Below are 21,059 nucleotides of genomic sequence, written 5' to 3' on the forward strand. Positions count from 1 at the left end.
AAAATATGGTAAATCCACAACATGGAGTATCATTTCATAATAAAAAGAAATAAGGCAGTGATAACATGCTACATGGATGAACCCTGCAAATATTATGTCAGGTTAAGGAAGCCAGTCACAGAAGAGCACATGTTGTATGATCCCATCTGTATGAAAAATCCAGAAAAGGCAAATCTATGGAGACAATAGGTAGTGGTTGCCTCAGGCTGGGGGGAGAGGGACTACGTAGAAATGAAGAGTGAGTCTGCTCATGACTTTGAGGGCTTTTGTCTTCAGTTGATAAAAGTTTTATGAAATTAGTGGTGGTAGGTGCATAACTGTGAATATCCTAAAAACACGGACTCACTTGCTTGAAATGGGTCAATTTTACGGTATGTGAACTGTATCTCACTCAAGTTGGGTTTTCCCAAAACAAAGAACAAAAAAAAAAGAATTTGAATAGTGACTACATTAAGGGAGAGGCTAAGGATTTAGGCCTGGAAAGACTTTAGATAATGTTTGAATTATTTTCACGGGACTATAATATTTTCCCAAACAGTAATTTTAAGAGAAAATAATTGACAGTGCAACAAAAAAATCAAAAGTGGGATGCGGGGCCCTTTAAGGGGGTATGAGCCAAGACTGGAAGGGAGGTCTTCCTAGGGTGTTGGGCAGAAGCCTTGGCTGGGGCGGGGAGGGGGGTGGGGGACAGGTGCTAAAACAGCTAAGTTTGTCAGTATAAAAGAAGTTTGCAGCTGGTAATCTTATTTTCTACTGACATTAAAGGGGGTGAGGTTGGGATGAAGAACGTGAAGAGTGTGGTACGGAAATTTGGGGTAGTTCCCTGCCTGGGTGGCTCAGTGGGTTAAGTGTCTGACTTCGGCTCAGGTCATGATCTCATGGTACATGAGTTCGAGTCCCATGTCGAGTCAGTCCACGTGCTGACAGCTCAGAGCCTGGATCCTGCTTCAGATTCTGTGTCTCCCGCTCTTTCTGCCCCAAACCCCACCCATAATCTCTCTCTCTCTCTCTTAAAAAACAAACATTAAAAAATTTTTAAATTAAAAAAAAAAAGAAGTTTGGGGTAGCTCCTAGAACGGACAGGATGGTGAGTGGAAATGCAAGGATAAAGGAAATATGGTTCTTTCTTGCAAGGGAGTAAATTTCAATCTTTTAAGTTACGGGGCATAAAATGTTGTGTTTGTACTCAGAATAAGTCAGTCATCCTGTTGGACAGCAATGACTGTTTAGAGCAATTTGGGAGTCAGAATCTTCCTTCAATCCTTGGTAGTCGTGTGACCTCAGAAAGGCTACTTCTCTAAGCCTTAGCTATCTTATCCTTATCCACAAAATGGGGACTTCTACGCCAGGATTGTTGTGAAAACCGAACGATAAATATAAAATTCTTCGCATAATACAAGACATCTAGCATTTGATAAATGATAGCTATTGTAGTTATTCATTCATAGTTAAGTCACTATTGCAAATAACACAAGCATTTATTGCAGGTAATAATCCCAGGTTACCATGTGCCCAGCTTTGTGCTAATTGCTTTATACATATTATCTAATGTAATAAATACAACAATACTATAAAGTAAGTACCATTTTGCCTGCACTTTACAAATGAAACTGAGGCTTAGATCAAGAAACTTTCCAAAGTGACACAGCTGAAAGTAGAAGCCAAACGATTCCAAGGTCTCTGATTTCCAAGTCCACAGCTGTCATGTGGGGTGCTCCAGCCAGAGACCTCTTACCTGAGAGATTTGGCAAGGATGAAGGGGGCTGTGGCTGAACATCCATCCTGGTTCTGAGGCCTTAGATCATCTAGTGGCAGCAAAGTTTGACTCAAACTATATGATCAGTTCAGACTATGGTTTCAAAACAGGTGAACTAAATTAGAAAATGAAGAAACAGAAAATATGAACATCAGGGCATGGGCGAGACCATGAACAGAGCCAATCAAAAAACGCTGGTCCAATCAATCCACAAATGCCCATCTTGTAGCAGACTTTTAGGTTTGAGGAGCAGCTATGCAACTTTTTTTTTTTTATCTGCCTTTTTAAGGAATTATGTCATGAACATGTATCATTGAAAAAAAAATTGAACTCCCCTAGCTATCCCATAGTTTAGTCCCTGTTAAAAACAAATCTAATGTGAACTTGATCTAATAGAAACAACAGGACACACTATTTTCTTTTTTCAACATTTATCTATTTTTTGAGAGACAGAGACAGAGCATGAGCTGTATAGGGGACAGAAAGAGAGGGGGAGTCACAGATTCCGAAGCAGGCTCCAGGCTCCAAGCTGTCAGCACAGAGCCCGACGCGGGGCTCGAACCCATGAACCATGAGATCATGACCTGAGCCGAAGTCAGATGCTTAACCGACTGAGCCACCCAGGCATCCCTAACAGGACACACTATTATATAAAGATCTGGGAAACAGGAATTGGACTGTATATTACTTTGCCTCCATTATTATAAATATTTATTTACAGGCAGGAGGCAATATTATACAAAGAATTAGATATTTCATTGAAATCAACTTAGATTTCTTTGAACCCTAAAATTCTTTACCAGTTTCTTTTCCTTGTAACTTACCAACAGGGTGATCTTCGGATGTTACAAATGGTTATGTTTTGAAATATAAAATTGCTGAATTTACAAGGATTTTTCCGTCCCCAAATCTGAACATGAAACATTAACTAACTCCACATAGTTCCAAATCTGATTTCATTAGCCAAGAGAGCAGATCACATCGAAATCAAATGCTTCACAAAGTATCCCATGGTTGATTAAAGAGGACACCCCTCTTGTCACATCACAGTGAGGTCTATGTCCCCTGCACTTGATTCTGAGCAGACCCCGTGACTCCTTGACCAATAAAATACGTCAGAAGTGATGCCATGACAGTCTTTGGGCACAGGCCTCAAAGAATTGGCAATTTACATTTCCTGTCTCTTAGAATAATCGTTTTTAGAACCCAGTTGCCACCCTATAAGGAAGCCCAAGAAGGCCCATGTCTTGAAGAACTGAGGCCTCTGGCTGACCCCGAAGCCAACAACCAGCACCAACTTGCCAGCCACGTGAGTCCCAGCCACGTTGGAAGTGAATTCTCCTGCCCCACTTGATAAACCCAAGTCGACACTTGAGGAGCAGAGACAAGATGCCCTTGCCAAGCTCACCCAAACTGTAGACTTGTGAATGAAACAATGAACTGCTGGACCATGCCACTCAGTTTTGGAGTAGTTTGCCCATAAAGCAAAAGACGCTGGACCACTGCCCAACATTACATCCCCCTAATCATCTCAAGATGAAAGCCTGAACATACGAACCCCACTGCCTCATAACTAAGTGGATCAAATCTGTTATTTGTATGGTTCAAATGGCCACGGAGGACAGAAACAAACACACACACACCGCCAGGCACCTGAAAACTCTTCGCTGCTTTATTAGGATGCACCCACAGTACAGAGCCTCTCAAATGGCTGTGAAAGGGGAAGGTTACATTTCTCTTTGGGAGCACCTTCATTTTTGTTTCTGTTACCACACTGAAGAAAGTAAATCATTTTCAAAGAAAGGCATCTTAAATTCCAAGTGTTTCAGACTCAGCTTGCATTTTGTTGTGTTTGAAAAGGAAGTAGCATATTTTAGCCAGAGCTGGAAGATTGTTTTGTGGCATTTGAACTTTGATGTGGATCAGAAGTCTTCACTGTCTGGTTAAACCAGTCTATAATTTTCATATGCAACTTTTCATATCAAAAATGTTTCATTTTTACCTCTGCCGACAAACAGATGCTGTTTTAAACACACACACACACACACACACACACACACACACACACACACACAATTAAATTGAAAACCAATACGAACCACGGCATTTCTAACAGGGAACATAAACTTTTGCTGCCCTCTCCTGCTAAAACAATAGAATACTACAATACCAAAAGATTGATGAGGCTAAAGCGAAATTTTCAAACGAAAACCAATGGATATGTCATTCTCACGAGACCTCAATCAAAAATCAGACAACAACCAGAAAATGTATTGGTAATATTTATATTTGAAAGTTCCCCATTGATACATGAGGTCTGGATTACAACTTATTTACAATAAGTGATTTCAAAAAAAAAAAAAGTAAAGAAAGAGAAGGAAGGGAGGGAACAGAGACGGTAGAAGGGAAGGAAGGCAGGAAGGAGGGAGGGCGGGGCGGGGGGAAGGGTGGGAAGGAGGAAGGGAAGAAAAGGAAACCTATATTCATAGACATCATAAACTGGGATGTTTATTTCCAAGAGAGAGATTACTGCTGCTATCGTGCACAGGAAGCAGCACAAATTAACATTCCACTAGATCAAAATTTGCTCAACTTTCTCTCAAGATGCACAATCCTTTTAGATTTTCAAAATTAAATACTGAGAAATATAAAACACATTGCCAATATGCCTACTACAAAAATCCTTTGTGGGTCACTCCTTAACTTCACTCAGAGAAGCAGCTGAGCCAGAATATAAAAATAAAAATATTGATGTGCAAATAAAACACCACTGATCATGTCTGGTGCCACCTTTTTGCTAAAGGTGACACAACTTTGTGATAACATTGGTAATAGCATCAAAAGAGAGAATCTCTTCATTTCCTGGGCCAGCTCAGTGCACCTAATTAAAGGCAAAGGACAAAACAGAAGGGGGGAAAAAAAACACAGAAAAACTCTGAAGACTTAAAAATGCCAGTAACATCCATACATCTTCCCTTTCCCACCCCCCGATCCCCACAAAAAAATAAAAAAGCTTTTAAAGCTCTAAATATACTTTTTTTTTTTTCTTTCCATAGTGTGATTGAGCCTAGGGCTATACATTTCTGTATAGCAGGTGCAATTACAAGCAATTCCTGGCTCTTTCCTGGACTGTCCCACGCATAGAAGGAGGTACAAAATAAATTAAACCCTTCCATTTAGGCAAGCAAGCCCAAGATGAAGGAGCATAACCCTGCTTGTGAGTATCCAGCGGCATCGAGGGTATTAGTTATTTCTTACTTTTTTTATTTTTTATTTTATTTTATTTTTTATAAAAAACAGTCAGATGTCAGGGAGAGCAAAATATAATAAAATTTAAAGGAACAAAAACGCAACACGGGAGGGAAACAACTGGGGACCACTTGCACAACGAGAAAAGGAATGCATGCTTGATTCAAAGTATGAGATGGGTCAGTTCACTCACATGGTTGTTCTAGGCCCACAGCCTAAGACCTCGGCATCATTCTAAAACCACAGGGTTTGGTTTGATTTCGTTTTTTGTTTTTTGTTTTTTGTTTTTTCCTCCAAAGACACTCTTTATCCTATCCCTGAAACCAATATGGTAGGGATGAGGCTGGAGTGATCGTCACTCACTAACTACAATATTTGCTATTTAAAAAATATATTTATATATAGTTCTGGAAATTATGAAGCCAACAAAATAGAACACAAAGATGCATTTGTCACAATTAAGTCAGGCTGCAACAACAGCAGAAATGTGGGAAAGGACAGAGAGAGGGGGCTGCTGTGAATGCAGCAAGTACGGCCTTAACTATGTCACAGAGTGCAACAGTCAGGTCACCTCGGTTACTCTGCGCCACCGGACACAACATGACAGATGTCACATTGTCACTTTCGGTTTAAAAAAGGAAAGACAGCGTTTCTTCTCAGAAGTTGCCCTATACATTTTAGACATAAATTTATAATTGCTTCTGTACATATGTCTAAAATTCGGCTTTGTTCTTCTCAGTTTGGAATGGTCAACGTCCAGATTTAACATCAAGGGTATCTGTGCAGTCCTCACCTTTGCTCGGAGGCAGGGAGAGGTGCACGACAGGATCCTCGTTTTTCTCATCGCAAATGACTGCATTTCGTTGTAATGGGCAGAGAGTTCATGAACCAGGGATTTTAAACGTCCTCTATCTAAAAAGATGAATTAATGGCAAACAAGTTTATACTGTCAAAAACAAATGTAATGCAGACTCAAAACTAACGGGGCTCAAATCAAAAGAGCTAAAGGAGATGATTTGTTACAAATTTATTTTTTATCTTTAGTGTTTGAACTTGCACCTTTGCTCCAGCACTTTTAAAGTAAGTTGTTTCATTTCAGCAGCCTCTGCCAGCTTTACAGTGAATCCCCATTAATGTTCTTTAAAAAAAAAAAAAAAAAAAAAAAAATCTTCATTCAATTAAACCATGTTGTGTTGGGTGTTGCATATGACTCTTTTACTGCTGTTTCTTTTTCAGAATTAACATAGCCAAGTTTTGTTTTTGTTTTACAAAGTTACTGAGATGACAACATCCATAATTAGCAGACTATTTTACGCACAAACTGTGACCTGATAATCCTGAAACACTTAATAGGGGAGAAAGGTCAGCGGCTTTTATTTTCCTTTTTTTCTTGGAAACGATAAAACTGCATATTCTACTTTATATTTAAGTGGAAGGAAGAAAATATACAAGTCCATATTGATACTATATTTCTATTAAGAGCAACAACATTTCATATGTTCATGTTTCCTACTATCACAATTCAATACATGAACACAGAATCAGCCCTATGCCACGAATACTGCTGGAGGTGAAGGTTTAGGATTATCAACTCACTGCTGCCACGTCCATAACAAGCAAAAGCATCCTGAAAATAAATTCCAAAACACGTATCTTTCAGTACATAATAATGCAACCGCATCGGGTTAAGTACATACTGGACACAAATTTCATCAGCATCTAATCTCCCCAAGATGTAATAAGATTCCTCTTTTAAATACAAAGCAGAGAGCCAATAAGGTATAGATCTATAATACAGCCCTAAATTTTGTTTTTGTTTTTTTCTTAAACAATTTGGTCACAATGCACCTTTGATATAAAAGCATTTTTAAACTTTATTATTAATACTCAGGACATTAGGGATTTCCAGATTTTTTTTTTCAGTAGCATTTGTAGAACCACTTTTGGTAACAAATACAGTAGTTAGGAATACGCATCCAATTCAGAATGCATAATAATGTTTATCCTGAATCCTTTCTGGCTAAAAACAGGGCTGGCGCTATGATGAGATATAGAACGAGAATCTACAAAAAACACTGTAATATGTTTGTTTTTTCCCAGAGGCTACATCCTCTTTTGCTGGAATACTTTATAAATACATATTAAAAAGTAAGGCAACAACTCCAAACAGTCCAAGCTGTTTGCTCAACTCTCTTCCCAATTAGATTCACAATCCTGGTGATCGATCTCATGGTTGTACTGTTTAGTGTTTGTCTTTCTTATTACAAAATGGTCCACAAGGATGTTTTCTGACATTTCTCAAACATCTCTGGTATGTATGTTCAATGATGGATGCAACTAATACTGGTCAGGTACTGAAGCCTATGATGTCCCAGTACCTGTTTTCAAAGGATTCAAGACATTGATTTGGATCCACCATAAACTGGATGCATGAACCCAAAATTCCCTTCCCTACTATGTTTATCACCTCTTCTCTTTTACTCCTAATTTTAAAACTAAAGGAGTACCAGGACTACCTGGTTACTGGAAAGATGTTCACTCCAGTAAACAAAACTTTTACCAGGGACCTTCACAATTCATGGCCCCCTTCCACATGGACATTCAACTCATGAAGATGTGCAAAAGGAAAAGATGTTAAATTACAGTCAAGTTATCCAGAGGAGGATGTTATACAAACTGATAAGGAAATGACAGTTTTTTTTTTCTTCCATTACTATAAATACATTTAACAGCTTAGCAGAAAGACAAGCTAAATTTAAGATTGTTCACATTTGAAAATTGTTTCATACTCTCTGCTAAGGATAAATAAGGAACTCCTGATAATAGAATTTTAACATAGCAATTTCATCAACAGATCTCTGAAGACTGTTTTTTGTTTTTTTGTGTGTTTTTTTTTTTTTTAAAGAGGGTTAGAACAATGATTATGTTTGCAAAGTTCTGAGAAGTCCATCTACTGTCCAAACTTTGGACTGAAGTCCTTTTTTTTTTTTTCCTTTACTTAGAGACAGGTATATACAGTGCTGTTGTAATAATGAAACAAATGTGAAATCTACTGCAAAGGTGCACAATACAGAAAACTGTTCCTCCCATCTTCTACTACATAAATGTGTGACTCCACAGGTTAGTGATGCTGCTGTCGTTATTTCTGTTAAGTTGGAATTATGCCATCACGTCTAAGACCTCTCTTTAATTCCAGATCCTCCAGTTTTTTCCACAATTCTTCACGTTCCTTTTCTTTCTTTTTCTCACTGGGGAGAAAACAGAATACAAGGTAAACAACTAGGAAAGTCTGAAAAGATTACCTAACCGTAACTGCCCCTACTCTTCCCCCATGTATATTTTAGAAGTAGTCTTTGAAAAGTTTGGTATTAAGCTTGTGGGTATTTCTTCATTTCGGTTTTTCTTTTTCTTTTTTTTTTTTTTTCTTCATACTTACATACACAGAAACGTTGTATTAATGTACTGAGCAAGAGATGACAAGACTATTTTAAGATTTCAAATTAATATTCGTTTTTACTTAGCCTAACAATGAAAGTTAACTTCAAAATGACCAAGAAACAAAAATAGAGGTCACTTCTATGTATCCATTATCTTAAAGATCCAAAGACGCATTAAGCGATTTTTATTGGGGATCTAGTTAAAATCTAATTTTCTCTTTGCCTCCAAAGAGTTTCTCAAAAGGGATGCTAGGGATGATACTGATGCAGAGAAAGTAGTAGGTCAAGAAAATATACTTTCCCTTTATTATTATCTATTTTCCCTACACCATGTGTAGTAAATCCTTTAGCAGAATCTTGTTCTTGCAAGTATTAATCAACCACAAAATCCATGTTATTAACTTATTCTATACCTATATATACAACCAAATAAAATGTTCTTTCTTTTGTGACTTGAGTTGTAACGATCTAGAAGGAACTTCGTTGACAGTATCATGAATCAAATGTTTAATGTTCCAAGCCTTCAAATTTGGCTCAATACCAATTTGACTGGTAAATTTGATAAATTTTGCTAAAAAACTGGATGTCCAAAATAGGGTCAACAAATTTTTTTTGCCAAGGACCTTTTATATCACCGTATTTTGATAAAAGAAAGGATGTTAATTTTAACATCAACCAGATAGAAAACACAAAATCAAGGAATATAGGACTATACCGTAAATTAAGTACATTCCCATTTATTAAAAATAATCCACTGCTATCCCTAGCTTTCTCATACTGTGATGAACCAGTAAACAGCAGACTCAGGTAAGAGTTGTGAATCTGATCCTTCCTGAAAATGGGGGCCCTGCCATCTCAGCCATGGGGATATGGTCCCTGTGCCACCTTAGCTAGCCAGGCCTTAACCTCAGTTACAGTACAGTATGCACTCAGGGAAATCCACACAGGTTAAGTGAAAGCTGTATATAATTCCAATGCCTCATATTTTTTAATGTCATCCCCAAGTTTTAAAAAAGTATTTGATATCTACGGCCATACAAATTAACCCCAATCTCTAGAAGTACTTAATTTCATATTCTCATTCCACTAGTCTTGAGGAAATATTTGATTCTGTAGTATAATAATTAATATTATCATTTCATAATTAATATTTTGATAATTTAGGCCTTTATACTATGACTAGTGTCAGTTGTTTCAAATACAATCTGCACAATATGAATTCCAATGGGCATAACAATTTTTCCAACAGGTCGCTATCCAGTAATTTTGACTCTAAGAATTATATCTGCAGGGCAATAGAGACTAAATTAGATGATCCTCCAATCATGAATTCCAAATTCTTAACTGTAAGTAAGCTGTTTGGTAAATTAATCATTTTTGGTTTTTCAGTAAGGCTTAGGAATAATATTAGGTCTAAATAAATGTTACCATAGAACACTGATGGCCTTTTCATTTGGAGGGGGGAAAAAGGTGTTAAGCAAGGGTTTAGGAACTTTTAAATTTTTTAATTAATTTATTTATTTTGAGAGAGTGTTTGTGAGCAGAAGAGGGGCAGAGAGACAGAGAGAGAGAGAGAGAAAGAATTCCTATTAGGCTCCTCAGGTTCAGTGCACAGAGCCTGGCGCAGGGCTGGAACCCACAAAACCATGGGCCACCCAGGGGTCCCAGGAACTTTCTCTGACTAAAACACAGGTTAAACATATGTTAGGTTCACACTGTCCTAATTTGAACTTTAAATTAAGTGCTGACATCATTAAAACACCCATCATCTCGTTCCTGAAGCATTTCATTCACATCTGTGATCAAGAGTTTTATGGCTGGGGCGCCTGGGTGGCTCAGTCGGTTAAGCATCCAACTTTGGCTTAGGTCACAATCTCACGGTTCATGGGTTTGAGCCCCGGGTCAGGCTCTGTGCTGACAGCTCAGAGCCGGAGCCTACTTTGGATTCTGTGTCTCCCTCTCTCTCTGCCCCTCCCCTGCTCACACTTTCTCTTGGTCTCTCAAAAATAAATAAATAAACATTAAAAAAAATAAAAGTTTTATGGCATTCAATACAATTTGTCCTGTGGAGCTTTCTTCCAGATGAGTTTTATGCTGACTTATTATACATCTTTTATACTGACAACTTTACCTTCAAATATTCTAAATATTTCTGATGTAGTTTACTGTCATTCCATTCTTTCCTACTTTTTTCTCTCTCTGTAGGTGGGAATTTTAAAGCTTAACCATACTGTCATGCTAGGATTACTGTCAAATTCTCTTCCAATTTCAATTTCACATCACACTAATGTTAGCATATGCATATAACAATGCTAGTTATTTCTTCCACTCGCCATTTCCAGATTTGTAATACTTAAAAAATTTATCTAAACTGAAACACTTAAACTTGGTGCCATCCAGAAGTAAACTCTTCCATTTAGCTCTTCTCTAATAGTACCAAATAAATCTCTTTCTTCCCTTTCTCTAGTCTCACATCCAGGGAGCAGCCAATGTTTCCATCTATTCAGTACAATCTTCTATTGATCGTTTAACAAAACATTACCCTTACTTTAAAAAAGTCCTTCTTTCATTAAAAAAAAAGTCCGGGGCGCCTGGTTAAGCGACCGACTCCGACTCAGGTCATGATCTTGCCGTTACCGAGTTCGAGCCTCGCATCGGGCTCTCTGCTGACAGCTCAGAGCCTGGAGCCGGTTTCAGATTCTGTGCCTCCCTCTCTCTCTCTGCCCCTTCCCCACTCGTGCTCTGTCTTTCTCTCTCAAAAACAAATAAAGGTTAAAAGAAATTTTTTTTTTTTTTAAAGTCCGCTCATGGTAAGTCACTCTAATACACCAGATCTTCAGAATCAACTTCACCAAGTCTATTCCTGGGCCCCTTGGTCAATAGGTATCTTTTTCAAGGATTTGGTCTATTTAGTTTAAATGATAAGCTACCAAAATTCAATACATATGAATTAATTTAATTCAATTTGAATATTTTAGAAATAAGGTCTTTATTTCTCTTAATGGGATTCTACAGATTTTTCTTTCATCCTTATTGAAAGAGGATAATAACTACGGGTTTTCAGTTGCTATAAAAGAAAAGGACATTATGTAAAACACACTCTTTAATGGTACGCCACAGTATGAGAATGTGCCCTTTATTTCCTCTACTTAAATAACACTTTTAAATAAAGACTTTAAGAGTTTGAGCCAAGGAGGGTTATAAACGTAATAATTTACAACTGTAAACAGTTAAATTGAAAGTTCCTTAAATTACAAATACGGCACAACATATCCCATAAGTGATATTTATCCCAATATTGTATAAAATACCCCAGCCTCTTCTGCCTACAGGTAAACCACTTGCCATATTCCATAATTAAATTTGCTTTTCAATATAACCACATTCTGGTAATTTTTTTTAAAAAATCACTATGATCGCTTCTCGGCCTTTTGGCTAAGATCAAGTGTAAAAAATCACTATGATAGTCCTCTGCCCCGCCACCAAACCTTCCCCTCATTGCTCTTTTTATCAGTAAAATGTAAGTAACACATGCAAAATCAGGCAAAGCAAAGAAGCAAGGGAACCACACATAGCTCTGTTCAGGAGGTTCAGCAAGGTCTTGGGTCTGAATGCTCGTACACACCCCTGGGATCTTCTAAAGTCCATAGTATACAAAGTCCATACTATACAAAGCTGACATTTGTTTCTGGATCAAAGCGAAACCAGAAGCCCAACTACTAACAAGCTCTCTAGACCTTCCTCAAGTTCTCCAAGTATATCGATGCCAAGGTCTGAATATTTGCATCCCATCCTGCCCAAAATTCTTAGGTTGAGATCCTCACCTTCAAAGGTGATGGGTTCAGTAGCTAGCCTCTGGGGAGAAGATTAGGTCATGAAGGTGGGGCCCTCATCAAAGGTATTAGTGACCTTGTAAAAAAGATCCCACACAGATTCTCTGTCCCTTCTATCATGTGAAGACACAGTGAGAAGGTGCTGGCTATGAATCAGAAATGAGGGCCCTTATCTACCGTGCTGGCACCATAATCTTGGCTTCCTGCCTCCAGAACTCAGAGAAATACATTTCTATTGTTTATAAGCTACCCATAAAACACCCGTATGTGGTATTTTGTTAGAGCAAACCAAACGGACCAAGACAAACTCTTTTAGAAAGTCGGACATGTTGAACAAGAAATAATGAAGTTGAAAAATCACATTTAAATGAAATCAAGAAAGGCTTTACTAAGCCATAAGCATTTATGTAAAGAATTCAACTGGTTTTTGCTCCCTTTTGGTTGCAAACATTTCAAAATTTGTATAATACCAGACTCTTCACCTCCATGTTCTTTTCACTGTCCTTTACATCCTAATGAATTTGTTGTGTTCTAGAGCAGAAAGTAAGTTCTGGGCCAAAGAGCTAAACAAAAATGGTGCCTCACCCCTCTTGCTGGAGCGAAGTATACAAGATCTGCCCAATTCTAGCTCAAATAATGGGAGTGAACCCGGATGGCAAACTACCTGATGGATTCCTTAAATGGGCCTGAAATACCAGTTACATGCCAGGCCCTTAACTCTGAGGTAGAAGAGACACAGGACTGAAGGGAAGGAGGAAAGCAGCCTTTCTCAAACTGACCCTTTGCTCCCTAGTGGCACACCAATAAAGACACAGCAAATGAGCATGCAAAAGTGAACACAGAAAGAAATAAAAGTGTGTTGCTTAGGATTTCGGGTGCGATCGGGCAACTGCGGCAAAGAGCAAGGAGAGAATTCAACAGTTTTGTGCACAGCTGACAAAAAAGCTTTAAAAAGTTACCGCTGACGATCTGACTTGTATGTGGCTGTCAGCTCATCAAACATGGTGCTGTTCATCTCCATAAATGCCTTCAACACATTATACACTAGCGCCACGATAGCCCTGGGAAGCACAGAGACAAGAGAACACGTTGGTTAGTCTTACATAATGGGAGCTGCATGGAAAGAGGGAGAGCGGAACCTGTGTCTGAATGAGCTCCTTGTACTGCAAAATCTCCATCCCTTTTCAGTTGCCACAACTAGAAACGACCTACAGTTCATTTCCACACCAAGAGAGTTCCATTCTTCACTGTTCCGGGCAAGATATCTTTCGGAGGGGTTGGCAGGATTAGAGAAAGAAAAATCTAATTCTGCCCTTCTAATTATTGGTACCCAGAATAGACTTGTCTGTGGGCACTTGTTAACTTCATTTAATACAAAGGCAAGAATAAAAATAAAGCAACTTCACCCTAAAAAGGAACACCTGTGGTAGGACTAACCTTAGAGACCAGAATTTGCACAGAATTTTATTTTTAAAGTGATAATATACATAATTCATCAAAATCAAAAGCCGTTCTCATGGAAACAAATATGTATGTTATTCATATTCAAAGACAGGATACCGAACCCCTGTAAGTTGGGCAGTTTAATGAGTTGAGTTTCTATTTGTGATCTGGTTCAGTCCATTCACTCCTGCTAAGTTCCCTCGCCAACCCAACACATGTGTCGCTGAGGTGACCGGCAAGCTGGTGATGGCTGCCGTTAGCTGTGGAACATAGCTAAATGGCCAAAATGGCGGCACATAGATTCATCAAGTGGAAGAATAAGCTCTTGACGTCTTCAGGACTATGCCCATGATGGGCTCGATATCTTCAGACTAGAGTCTAAACAGCACTGCCCTTTGCAAAAATGCCCATTACTTCTGTTTTGCAACAAATCTGCTACCAACACCACTGAAGAAGGCACTGGTAAAAGTCAGGCCATAGGTCAAAAAAACCGTGGGTTTGATGTTCCAAAGCATAAATGTACCTGCTATGTCATTCTGCCCTGTGCCTATTAAAAGGAAAACTTAAGCTCCCTTCTGTTGAGGGAAATGACCTTCTCACATACAATGGATAGTGATGGAGAAGAGCCAAATACAGTACACTGAGCAGCTACAGACACTTGCCAAAACCACTCTCTACGTCCCCAAGAGACTACCTGCATAATGAGACTTATTTACCAGTTCATTTTTATGAGTTTTAATAACAAAATTTGGCAAATTTGAAAAATAAGAAATGTAATATTTTCAGTTGTATGCAAAACTTCTAAACGCATACTAGGAATATACTTAATTACATCTTACTAATATCTAATACCACACTAAATTTTCTTTCTATTCCAGAGACACATGTAAAGCCATTCAAATACAGAATGCTTTAACCTTCATAGGACTAGATGTTAAACATCTCCTTCAGTGATTTTAAACTTGTCTTCCTAGAGAACATTTGTAATGACAGACTTGGGTTTTTAAGAAATGGATCGTGCTAAAATGCAAATCAATTCAAAGCACTTTCCTCCTTAGGACTCCTTAGTATTTCCTTATCATCCACTGGTGAAGGTTCATGTGGGGAGGGGGGGGGGGAGGTGAACTCTCCCTTTTCACCCCATCTTCTAGCCACCTCCCCAAAAGACCTGGTAATTTAGCCCTCCCAAACTTACAGGTTTCAGAACCTGACAGGTGCTTTTTATGTGTTTGTGCCTTTTAATGTGATGATGAGACTCACTATGAAAGGGCTTCCCCGTCCCATCCACCTGCCACATTGCTTTAAGAATCCTTTTGAGCATTACCCCCTCGTCAATGTCAGCAACCCTCTCCTCTCACTTCAGACCACCCCCAAAAAGCTCTGCTACATTCACAGACAAGTCAGGAGCCCCTCATGGAAGCAGAGATTTTAATGTAACTGCACTTAAAAAACACTGTTTTATAAAATATGTTTACTTGTGGGTCTCCCCAACCAGTTAGTGAATTTCTAAAAGACAGGAGTTTTCACATATCTCTCTTCACCAACAGGCACAGCATCTGGCACATGGCAAGACTTTATTAAGCAAAAGAGAAAGAGGGAGGGAGAGAGGGAAGGGCGAGGAGGGAGAATAGGAAGAAGAGGGGAGAAACTGAAAACCTACGGATTCCAATGTTCTTTTGAAATCCTATAAAGACTGGAAAACATGATGGGAAGGATGACATTCGAGTTTTCTTCTATCAAACTCATGATGTATTCATTATTCCAATAATACAGTGCCCTTTCTGCCACCTTTAAAAAGGAAAAGAAAAAGAAAATATTAAGAGAGCAAAAAAAACAGATAAAACAAAATTAAAATCTCTCCAAACAAAAATATTTTAAGACTATTTTTATATCATTCAATCAAATGTGAAATTAAGTATTAATCACTCTTTACATTGTTGTGGATTTCAAATCTTTTAGAGAGTTCCCAAAAGGTTCTTCAATTAGGGGAAGGAAAAAAGTTTCCCTACCTATTATTTCTCTGTATTCTCCTTCAATACTGCCCATTTCATCTGAGCTCACATCTTCCCTCCCAACACTCCAAACACCTTTCCTCTCTAATGCACACTGCCTTCCCCAAGTCTTCAACTCTCTTCTGGCTCCCTTCTTTCATCCTACACACTTCAGACCAACCCCAGGGCCCGGCACGTGGCTGACATTCAGCCACCAGCTGCTGAGAAACACCCAGCTGCCCGTCCCCGCAGGCCAGTCACATTTGCTTAGCTCGTCCCCTGGCCCAGCCACTGTGCCAACACTGCACACAGGGCGTCCCATCCTTGCCACCGTCCGAGGAGTAAGGTCATGTGCTTCTTGCAGAGATGGAGACACTGAGTCTCAGAGAGGCTAACAACCTGGCAAGCTCACATTGCCAGTAAATGGTGAGCACTGGGACTCCAGGCTCGTGACCACACTCTTTCCACAGTTTATTTCTGGTCCCTTCCTTTGAACTACATCAGCCAGGAGAAAGTCACTCAGTTCCTGGACTTAGGGACACTGGCTGTGCAGACGCCTGCTTGCTATGTCAGGTCCCTTTTCTCTGACCACCATGCTAGCCAATGGACTCTATGAATTCAAAGGAAGGCAAAAAAAATAACCTAAACAATCTCAAAAGGAACCTAAAATAAGAATAACCAAACCCCAAATCTCAAAAAGACTAAAATCTTGACAAGGGTGCTTTTTAGAGTTGGAGAAAAAGAAAAAAAAGAGTGGCTTCTTTCATTCAGAGGGATTAAAAAATTACATTCTAATTTAATGGATTAAATTTACATTAAATTTAAATTTAATAATTTAATGAAATGGTACAAGATGTACCCACCAATAGACTCTGAGAAATTAAGCCTTTCCATTTACATTATTCAACTTGCTTCAAAAAAAAATCCCGGGCCTCATGAGGCACTAGACCCTGAGAGTACAAAGAAGACAGTCATTATTGAATATTTAGTACATGCCAGGCACCGTGCTACGTGTTTCACACACACACGACCTTATTGAATCCTCATGACCTCACGATGGCACAAGTGCCATCATTTCCATTTTGCAAATGAGGAAAATAGAGCCCAGAGTATATAAGCCATTGCCTCAAATCCACATGGCTAGCAAGTGGCAGGTTCCAAAGTCCCTGCTCTTAACTTCTTTACTCTGTTATCCCCTTGGAGCTCATATGCCAGCAGGGGAAGGGGGATCTACGGGCCTATCCTATGTAACCCGTGATAGATGCTGTACCGATAAAGAAGAAACAAAGAGCCCGAGGAAAGAGTGGAATGAACGATCTGGATGACCTGAGGGAGAGGAGGAGTAGCAGCAATGTAACACAGGCGGTAAGCATCTAAATGGGGATCTGAAGGATGAAGCAAAGAAGGATAAGGCATTCCAGGCGGAGGGAATCACAGGAAAGGACAGCAGAAGTGCTAACATGGACGATGGGTCTAGAAACCATGAAGCATAAGGCGTGGCTGAGGCAGGCAGAGCCAAGGACAAGAGGAGGAACGGGGTTGAGGCTGCTCTGAAACTTACAACCAAAGGGAAGAACTTTTAAAGAGCCCACCAGAGTATGCTGGTACAGAAGGAGAAACCTAGGATTTTCCTACATCCAATTACAAGTCTAATGTTTACCTGCTACTTAATGCTAACAAGTATTTTAATGGATGTATGTGTTGCTATGCAAAATCACTTACAGAAAGTCAGTATCCAGCAAAGCCCCTTAAAGAGGAAAGGCAATGCTTATGCAAAGCAAAAATTAGCATGTCTAACACTAGGACAGAACCACTAGTTTCCTGGGACCCACGGTCCTCCTTGCACATGGAGTGGTCTCTAGTGGGAGCCGTCTGACCTCCATGCCACACGGTGGGCAAGTAGTGAAAGGCATGTGACTACACACAGTGGCGCTTGAAAAATGTTTGCTGGATACACCAAGGAACACTTAGGAAATGAATAAATAAGAACCTCTTTGGGGCACCTGGGTGTCTCAGTTGGTTAAACGTCCGGCTCTTGGTTTCAGCTCAGGCCATGATCTCATAGTTTGTGAGATCGAGCCCTGAGTCGGACTCTGCACTGACAACACGGAGCCCACCTGGAATTGTGTCTCTCTCCCTCTCTCTGCCCCTCCCCAGCTCGTGTGCAAGTACGCACTCTATCTCAAAATAAATAAACATTTTAAAAATAAAAAAAAAAAGAAAAGAAAGAAAAAGAAGAACCTCTTTACTGTCCTTCTTTCTTTAGTTCTAAGTCTTACTTCTGTCAAATAATTTTGAATTATTTTTTCTTTCTGTTATGGACTACACTGCCTCCCCCCACCACCCCCCTCCCCCCACCAACCCCCCCCCCTCCCCGGCCAAATTCATATGTTGAAGCTCTAACCCTCAGTGTGGGTGTATTTGGAGACAGGACTTTTAGGAGGTACTTAAGGTTAAAAGAAGTCATAAGGGCGGGGTCCTAATCCAATAGGCTTGGTGGTCTTAAGAGGAGGAAGAGAGAGATCTTCTCTCTCCTCACACACACACCAAAGAAAGGCCATGTGAGGACACAGCAAGAAGGCAGCCAGCCATCTGCAGGCCAGAAAGGGAGCCCTCACCAGAAGCAGGCCAGGCCGACACTCTGATCTCAGACTTCCAGCCTCCACAACTGTGAGAAATGCATTTCTGTGGTTTAAGCCACATGGTCTGTGGTGTTTTGTTACAGAAGCCTCCTGTGATCTGAATGCCTGTGTCCCCACAAAACTCATATGTCAAGATCCTAACCCCCAAAGACGATGGTATGAGTGCAGGGGGCCTTTGAAAGGTACTTAATGTTGTAAGAATGGAGCCCTCATGAATGGGGTTAGTGCTTATACAATAGCACTGATAAGTAAGGATACAAGAAATCTGCAACTCCGAAGAGAGGCCTCACTCAACTGCGCCGGTACCCTGATCTCACACTTCCGGCCTCCAGAAACATAGAAATAAATTTCTCCTGTTCATTAGCCACCCAGTCTGTGGGACTTTGTTATAGAAGCCTGAATGGGCATAGCAGTAGCTGACTAGACACTGTCTCCTTTCTAAAGCTTCTGAGCATCATTTAAGACTCCCTGGTGATCTTAAAAGACATTTGCGGGGGGGGGGGGGGTAGAAAAAAGAAAAGAAAAAGGGGAGAAGGGGAGAGGGAGGGAGGGAGAGAGAGAGAGAGAGAGAGAGAGAGGGAGGGAATGAGTGTGTGTGTCAGTCAGTTCTGGTCCTTGCTTTCCACAATGTCGAACGTCCTGATGAAAACTGAAAAGTAAGCTAGACAATCCAGAAGCCTGAGCACTCAGGCCATGCGTAATATGCAAACACCGACACAGTATCCTGCAATTGTGTTTTGGTTTGTTTATCTGGACATGTGTTGTATCATCTGAATGCAACGTAACGGTTCTTATAAATGGCTTCCACTTTTTTTTCTCTGGGTTGGCTTTGTGGTATAATTGCTAGACTGTCACAAGATCATTGCCTTAACATGCTAACATGTCTTTGGGTCAAAAATTAAAACGACAACTACAGCCAATTGTCTCCTATCTACTCAGGATACCGACAGCTCAGGGGAAAAGTTCACCGTCGAGTCTACCATGTTAACAGTGTGTGATTCTGTGCTACCAGCTACAATCTGAACAATCTGTTCCGGTCAACAGGCAGCACCTAAACAGTCAATCTTCAAGGTCTGTGATTTGGACCTTGGTGAAACAGTGAAAGGGCATAAAACCTAACATGTTTTCGCTCCAGGTCACCCCTTCCCTCTTGTGTGGGTTCTGCAGCACTGTGGCAATGGGCCCAGTTGAGGAAAAGGTGGCTGGGTTCGCTTCCCTGTGATTCCCCCAGAGTGGCCACAAGGAGGCAGAGTGGTGCCACGGGAAGGTCACCAACGTTCACAAGAAGCTACACTGAAGGGACTCACCTGCTTATGAACTCGGGGCCCTGAGCAAATCATTCTCTGAATTTCAATTTTTTCTTCTAGAACACAGCAGGCAGGGAGGGTGAGGGGGTGGGGAGAGCCCCGTAGGATAATTTGAAGTTTACAAAGAATGCATGTAAAGCATCTAGCACAGTACAGAATGTGTGTGTTCTGTCTCTTAAGCTTTATTTCGCATTCTCTCTTACACTCTGCAGGAACCCTACCAGTCCACCCCTTACTCAGCCATTTTACTGGAGACAAATTACTTTACCACTTCGAACTTCAGTGTTCACATCTGTAAAACTCGTAATGCCCTCCTTGCAGAGTGATCATGAACACTGAAGTCACTAGACAGAAAGCATCATCACGGTGGCTGTCCTATTACAGGTGTTCAACATAGAGGAGGTCATTATTAAAATTATTATCATAGGAGAAAATAGCAAATAAAAAACAACAGGTAGCTAGTGTCCACTACATTTCTTTCAATACAAATAAAATTTTACCAAATAACATATGTTGCACAGGCCACTCTGGCTCATCCTCTATTACTAACCTGAAAATGGGGGCTAGATACACATTTGGCAATTTGTTTAAACAAAGGTTCTTGGATTTTAACAAACTGGGAGGGTTCGATCACATCCAATATTTCTTCCAGCTCCCCAAGGAACATGACCTGTAAGTACATACAAAACGCAAAACCTCAGGTACTTTGTTAAAAAATCCAAATGAATGATGAGGAGTCATGAGAGTTTGTAATGTTTTAAGAAAAATTTACACATAAAACCAAACAGGAAAAAATTAGGCATTGTCTTACGTTAGATGTTCACTTCATAAAGAATTCACCAGAGGGTACTTATGAAAAGCAAAGTCCCTATAGCTTTGAAAATATGATTCCATTTACTTTGGAAAAATTCCTCTACGTGCTACATCTAACCCAGAAAGGGGGGGGAGGGGGAGGGGGCACTTACATGCGGCGGCAGGGCCCTTGGGAAACAGCAATGTCCCTGGGGCTCTCCCCTCTTTTGCTCTCACCTAGCTAGCATCTGCCTCTCTACTCTTATTTTTCAAACAGTGGGAAAAGCGGTCCTCCTGCATGATGAACAAAGGTCCACAGTGGCGCATGCAGGTATCTGCTAAGTGTTTCAGCCCCTGCTACGTGCTAGGTGCTCCCGTAGGATTCACCAGTTAACAGAGACGGAGAGACACAAATGAGCAGGTTCACCCCCATGCAGGTACCATTTTAATCCCATTAGCACGCACTGAGCCCATCTCCACGCCTCCACACACTTACGTACAACACACACATAAGCGTGCACAACTGCCCACCATAAAGCACAACAAGTCTCAGCCTCGGCACTATGTGTCTCAAAAAACTGAGCTTTTAGATCACAAAATGGAGCCAAA

General features: G+C 40.2%; 1 protein-coding gene across 3 annotated transcripts in view; it reads right to left on the reverse strand.

Annotated features, from left to right (window-relative positions):
- Positions 1-3,406: 3,406 nt before the first annotated feature.
- PPP2R5E (protein phosphatase 2 regulatory subunit B'epsilon) overlaps positions 3,407-21,059 on the reverse strand; it is a 151,129-nt gene continuing 133,476 nt past the window's right edge. For 2 of the 3 annotated variants that reach the window (XM_058739269.1, XM_058739268.1), the window contains exons 11-14: positions 20,209-20,328; positions 15,379-15,506; positions 13,235-13,336; positions 3,407-8,253 (exon numbers count right to left, since the gene is read on the reverse strand). In XM_058739269.1, coding sequence (XP_058595252.1) covers positions 8,154-8,253; positions 13,235-13,336; positions 15,379-15,506; positions 20,209-20,328 — 450 coding nt within the window. In that variant the 3' untranslated portion in view covers positions 3,407-8,153. The remainder of the gene's footprint in view (positions 8,254-13,234; positions 13,337-15,378; positions 15,507-20,208; positions 20,329-21,059) is intronic. The other variant, XM_058739270.1, reaches the window with a different exon arrangement.

This window comes from Neofelis nebulosa, chromosome 7, assembly GCF_028018385.1.
Source record: "Neofelis nebulosa isolate mNeoNeb1 chromosome 7, mNeoNeb1.pri, whole genome shotgun sequence".
Lineage (NCBI taxonomy): Eukaryota > Metazoa > Chordata > Mammalia > Carnivora > Felidae > Neofelis > Neofelis nebulosa.